General features: G+C 36.0%; 1 protein-coding gene across 1 annotated transcript in view; it reads right to left on the bottom strand.

Annotated features, from left to right (window-relative positions):
- Positions 1–793: 793 nt before the first annotated feature.
- Positions 794–6,677, bottom strand: part of APOB (apolipoprotein B) — a 38,060-nt gene continuing 32,176 nt past the window's right edge. Inside the window, exons 27-29 of the mRNA XM_074861487.1 lie at positions 5,793–5,907; positions 4,802–4,985; positions 794–3,708 (exon numbers count right to left, since the gene is read on the bottom strand). Of these exons, the coding sequence (XP_074717588.1) occupies positions 1,882–3,708; positions 4,802–4,985; positions 5,793–5,907 (2,126 nt within the window). The 3' untranslated portion in view covers positions 794–1,881. The remainder of the gene's footprint in view (positions 3,709–4,801; positions 4,986–5,792; positions 5,908–6,677) is intronic.

Here is a 6,677-nt window from a genome sequence, read left to right as displayed (position 1 = left end):
CATCAAACAAAGATCAGATGACCCATAGGCTTCAGTTTGCTTGTGAATGAAGGTGAAAGGGCTCTGCAGCCAACATCTTTATTTACAGGGGTACTCAGTAGGACATGTAAACAGGGACTTTTATACCTCTGGTTCCCCTGGGCAGGGTGACATGTGCAGATTAGTTCTATATTTTCTATACAGAATGAAAACTCCTTATTTTACAGTTCACAGGGGACTATTCCATGTCTTTAACTGAGAATCACTACTATATCTGTGATGGCTTAAAGCTCTAAAGAGAAAACAGTTTTAGCTTAGTTTCTAAGAGATGCCCACTCTGCTGACAGGTAGATAGGTGTGTCTATACTACTGTGCTTGTCAGATTCTGATTTTGGGGTTAATGTCGCTCATCTGATAAAAATCATTACTAGTAGATTTACTCGGGTAATAATATTATCTGGCAATAGGGATATCAAAGTCATATAGCCCAACTGGCTCTGAGATCTGGGTAGACTGGTGTGGACCAGCTGTAGAGGTGGGAGCATTACTGCTGCATAAACTCAACAAAGGCACTGGACTCTCCCTTTTCCAGGGCCTGAGCGTGCATCTTTGTGTGGTGCTGCTCTGTGCTGCAAATATGTATCTCCTGCCACAAAACATATTTGGGTATTTGCAAACTGGTGCTCCATTGCTTCATGTATGTAACCAATCATACCATGGGATGAATCCAGATTCTCTGTTTTCCCATTAATGAACAAGCAACAACCATATTACAGAGTGAACTGATTTTATCAAAACAGACATATACACGAAATTCTAGTGTTGTTTGTTAAAGAGTTTATTCTCAAAGAGGCAACATTACTTCAGCCTGAGCATGCCTTTCTCAAGGACTATGTATACAGTATTCCAACAGCTGAAAATAAACCATACCAGGTCCACACATTTTCTACTCAAAAGTAGTCCTATTTTGTGAGTGAATTCTTCAACATTATTTAAATTCATCTTTAAATCGAGAATTCATTTCAATGATGTCTAGGCTTCAGTCTAGGAGACTGAGAGGACAACTTTTTGACTCCCATCATATACAGTGATGTCAGTGAAACTTTGAGTTAACTAAACTCATGGTAAGTAAAAGTTAGACCATTTGGTGTGAAACCAGAAATATCATGGGGAAACAGGTAACAAAACCCTGTATTTCTGAATCATAAATTAGCCAGTATAAAGAAAAAGTATCTAAAATTCTTGGCATAGTTTTCTGAAAAGTGATACATACATAAATTTATTTTTCTTAGAAGCACATTGGTATTATTATCTGCAGTTTTTCAGGAGTCAGATTTCTATATATGTTTATATTTCTATGTTCTTTTTCAGTTTTTGATGTTATTTCCAGAATTCATTATTTTTTTTCTTCATATTTTTGTACATGCTCTTTTCCTCTTCTTTTTGACCCAAACTTATCTATGAAGATATTTCTGTGCTGTGAAATAGATGTGTTTCCAAGCTGTTCTTCAACTGGCTAATGAATGTGACCTTTATCTTAGAACCTGTTTATTCTATGTATTGCATAGCTTTTGTGACTATTTACAATATGTATTGCACATTACTGGCTTGATCCAACATACAGTGAAATCAAAGCAAAGACTTCCCATTGACCTTGACAATTGTTGGAATAAGCCCTATAGTCCAAGTAAAAGTAGCTGTAATGAATGACACAAAAATGTAATAAAGAACTCATTTATTGGCTTATTAAGCTTATTAAAATAACCTAGTGTAGATTATTCAGTTTTCATTTACAAATTCAGATTCAAACAGTATGTACCTGAAGCTCCAGTACGCTGATTGCTGTTATTTTTAAATACATTGTGGTACAAACGTATTACTTCTCCTCTTCTGCATGTCCATTCAGGTCTTCATGCGCTGCTGTATATTTTCCATAATCTGCTGAAGATTCAGTTGCTCAGTGGCAAGTTGTTCATCAATGAATCTTTGCATTTCTTCCCATTTCCTGGAGCCTTGCTCAATGCCTTGCTGAATCAATGTGCGTGTTAGTTCCACTTTTTTTCTGAGTGCTTCTCTGCTTTTCTGGGGCATTTGGTAAATGGACTGCCAGTCAAATGGCTTGGGAATATCTATTCTAAGCTCTCCTTGACGAACAGCTATATATGGTTTTATGCTCTCAGCTGTTATTTGCTCAAACCAACGAAGAAGCTCTGAGATATATTGCAGGAATGCAGAGTAATTTTCTATAGTTAGATCAATTAACCTTTTGGCCTCATTAATTAGCTTTTCTTGGGAATGACTAAGCTGTCCGTAGATCTCTTGGAGTTTTTCTTTGACTTGCTTGTTATGTTCATTGATTTTCCTCTTAGCAGCTGCAGACCAATATCGGATTTTTTCCTGAGCAGCAGATGAGAGCTCCAAAACCTTCTGTTTTCCTTTTCCTTCAACATCAGTTATAAGGTCATAATATTCCTGGCTGTAGTTTTCTACCAATTCTCTTACTTGGTCTGTTAGGCGTGTAACTGAGTCAGCAAGGTCTCCAACATACTTGTTTTGCCAGTCCACTAGTGTATCTATTAGATTCTTCAGCCATCCTAGTACCTTCTCTTCCACCTCATAGTATTTCACTGACCATCCAAGTGTTGTTGGATCAAAATATTCCTCCCGCAATGCCTTTACATAGAGAAGCAGTTGGCGCAGCTTTTCTGAAAGGTCCTGGAATGTCTTCTGGCTAAAATCTTTAAACTGAGATATGTATTTTTTAACATCTTTTGCCAAAGATCTCAGTTTCTGTGCATAGTCTGAAGCCATTGCATCTTTGTACAGCTGTTGCGTTTGGACTTTGATGTCTTCAAAATTTTTGGATTGCAAACTTCTAACCATTTCTTCTACCTTCTGAAAAACTTGCTGCACAATTTGTTTCAGTTGCTTAAGCCTTCCTGCGAAGTCAGCTTCCCGGAGAGTAGCAAATGTCTGCCTGATTTTTTCCTGCAAATGTTTCAACATTTCTTTAATTTGATCAAGTACATTATGACCTCTAAGAATTGTTTCAGAAGCAGGAACTCTGACTTCCAGCTCATTGATAGCTGCGATCAAGGCATCAAAGTACTCCTGAAGTTTTGAAAGGCATAAATCAGCACTTTTTGCTACCTTCTCTGTAGTTATAAGGTATATTTCTTCACCAGTGTACTTTTCAGACAGCCCAGGGACCTGGAATTTTGTGGTCTTCAGGAATTCAATGGCTGAGTCAATTAGGTGTTTTATTCTCTTGTGGTACTCTTCTATAATGCTAACTGTAGCATCCAAAAGTTTTGCTTTTATTCTTTGATAGTCAAACTGTTCAGCTTGATCTGCTGCTTTTTGATATAGCTGTTTAGCTTTGACCTTCACCTCCTGATATTTGCCAGAGGCCTCGTTGGCAGCTTCGCGAAGCTGAGCATCTATTTGATCTATTTGTTTTACAGCAAATACGTATGCTTTGTCAGCATTATTCTGCATGATATTCTTCATCTTTAAGGTGGCAGCATTAATTTCCAGTCCCATATGTTCCTTATGATAGCGATTGACATACCGGTAGACTGCATTTGTAATTTTAGGTACTTTTTCTTTTAGACCCAACAGCAAGTCTTTGGCGGCATCCTCTTTCCAGTTGAATTTCATTTGAATCAGGTCAGTTTTCTTGAAGGATATCTCACTTTTTAATATGTCAATGTCCTTCTGAGGAGCAGACTGAAAATATAGAACAGGATAAAAAAAAGGTTGCTTGTATATAAAACAAATCCAATATGAGTGTATTTCAACATTCTCATTTTGCATCTTTAATTTTATTATATATTAGGACAAATACACTACAATTTTTTGTCTACTGTATGTTTGCTCTCATCTTGAAAGTTTATTCTGGAAGAAATGATATTGTATCAAGCTACTTTGTGCCTCTTCAAACAGCAAGATCAGAACATAACTTAGTCTGGTCTTTTTAAAAATTTGACTGCAAATAAGATTTTTCCTTCCTTTGTATTAAATGCCTATCATGTTTCATAAGGCATGCAAATTACTTGGGAAAATGAGCCTTCTACTCATTCTTGGAATAATTTAAAGTGAATTCAAAAAGCATTTTCTTCATATGAAAATATTAGAGGATTTCATTTTGCAATCATTTAAATCAATGAGACAATTTAGAGTTATTCAGTAATTAAAGATTCTCAAATAAGAATCTATTTACATGAACAAATTTTTCAGTTTTCAGTAGTGAATAGTGAATTATGAGTTGCTTGTGATTCCTAAATTAGTACACCATTTTGGAATGCAAGATTTTAAGTTTGAAATTGTTTTAGTATGCCAATAATAATATATTTTATTAGCAAATCCATTATGGTTTTTAATTCTCATAATATACTGTGAGATATTAATGGATTGAAAAAGACACTCTACAGATGGTCTGACCTCTTCCAATGGCCTGATTCCTATGACAGTCATTTCTGTACTAATTATAAGTAGCCTGATGGGTATATATTAAACTTGATGGGTGGCTTATCTAAAGCTGGCTTTGTACTTTCTTCACTTTCAGTGGGTGTGCCTTCTTGATCATAGGAGAGGGCAAAATTAACTGTGTGGAGGAGCTGAGACAGCCTCTTCACACAGATGCTACTTTTAGTATTGGAAAGGCCAGTGTAGGAAACAAAACCTTTAATTACTGATAATTTTTCTTTGGACAAACGGTCATTCATTTGTCTTAACATAAACATACACAAACTTTAAAAGGGAACTTTTCCTCTGACCACACCCAAACTTTTTTGCTTTTTATTGCTCATATCAATCTTACCCGAGTTTGGTAGTAAACTTTTGCTGTGAGAATGTCAGTGTCCATTTCAATGACATAGCCCAAGGTCCCAGCAGAGGGTGAAGATACTGAGCCCGATAAGCTCCTGTCAGTCTCTTGAAAACGCATATGAATGTCTGTAAAAGTTGGGCTGATGATGTCTAGTGATGCAGTGTTGTCCATGACCCTACAACAGTGAATACACAGCTATGAAGCAATGCACAAAGCACAAGCCCAATGCAGTAAGTCTAAATACAATACCACCTATTGTTTTACATATATATGTATGTAAACAACACCTTTGTCATCAAAAGAAAATGTAGGGTTTTAATATCCACATTTCTTAGGGTTTAGCCTAACACATACAAAACTTCACATCGCTCCAATTTTCCTGTTTCAGTTAAAACTATATTGAGCTCTGTTGAGTGCAGCAAAACATAACCTTTAGCTGTACCACTGTCAGCTTTCTACAGACTTCTCGAAGCTGACTGCAATTTTTTCCACCAACACAAATATAGCAGTATTTTTTTATCTGCATTTGTACTTGCCTTCACAGACTCTGTGCCTTGGATATACCAACACAACACTTGCAGGTCAAAACAGGCAGTCAGGAGGCCAACTCTGTAATCCCTAGTACCGGTACTTGTGAATAAAAATTACTATTTAATGGCTTGTGGTGACAGAGGGATCCAGTGAAAAAAACCCCACTATGTTGATGGTCAGATCTAGAACTGCTTTGACTACAAAATACTGTGTTTATATCTCAGCAGTTTTCTGAAATGGGGCTGCTGAGAAAAGCTATTCTAGAAATGCTGAGAGGGAAGAGCTTTCCAGCTATCTTGAGAGGGAGAAAGGCACAGCTGATAATGACAGGGTAGCTACATAGGTTCTTATTAATTACAGCAAAGCACTCTGAGGCATTAGAGACCAAAGCAACAATACATCACTGGCAATTTTGTCTATTATAAAATATATTAGTAGAGCAAATCTTTACCTAATTCCCGAAAGAGTAAGATCGTCCTTGTAGTTTGCGCTCATGTCACGATGTGAAAAGCTGCCAATTGTCTTCATAACAAACATGCCTTCTTCGTATTTGTAGTTTGAAACAACTGCAAAAAAGATTTCAAATGTATGTATTTCCAGAATTTACCACCAAACAATACAAAATGCATATCCAGTTATATGTCAGATGGCCAGTTGCGGGTGTTTTAGTATGTAAAATTATGCATCAAGAAACTGGATGCCAATAATGTCCCAAATAAAAAGATACGAAAATATTTGTGGAACCAGAGTATTTTAAAATTCAATTTTTCTCTATATTTAGAACAACACGGATACAACATTTTACATTCATGCAGATCATAAATGGGGATTCTAATTTCTTGAGAGTTTAGAGTTTTATTCTGATGTATATTTTTAGTATTATTATAAAGTCTAGAACTCAATGCTATATGGGACACCAGAGTTTCCTAAGTTGAAATAATTTTTGAAATAACATATGCTTAGTTCCTAAGGAAAAAGATAGGTATTTATCTGAATTGAATCAGATAAAAAGTCAGCCTGCCTTCTCTCCTTTACATGTATTATCATAAGTAACAGGGGAATGTTATGTTGTTCACAATTTAAAGTAAGAAACGGCTACACAGAAAAGAGAGCTTTTCCATTTTTTTCACAATATGCCATTACTTATACATACAGCTAGTCATTAGCCATCAGGGTGATCAGCTGAGACTCTGATAATAATTTATGAAAAAATGCTGCTGATGATAAAAGATAATTTAATTTAATGTCACTGCTAAATAGACATATGCAAAGTCCTGGGGAAAAAAAATCTGAAAAAAAACCAGCATACAGTATTTCCCCCAAAATTGTGGTGTAC

Source organism: Strix uralensis, chromosome 3 (assembly GCF_047716275.1).
Source record: "Strix uralensis isolate ZFMK-TIS-50842 chromosome 3, bStrUra1, whole genome shotgun sequence".
Classification (NCBI taxonomy): Eukaryota; Metazoa; Chordata; class Aves; order Strigiformes; family Strigidae; genus Strix; species Strix uralensis.
This window is presented reverse-complemented; position numbering and strand designations above follow the sequence as displayed.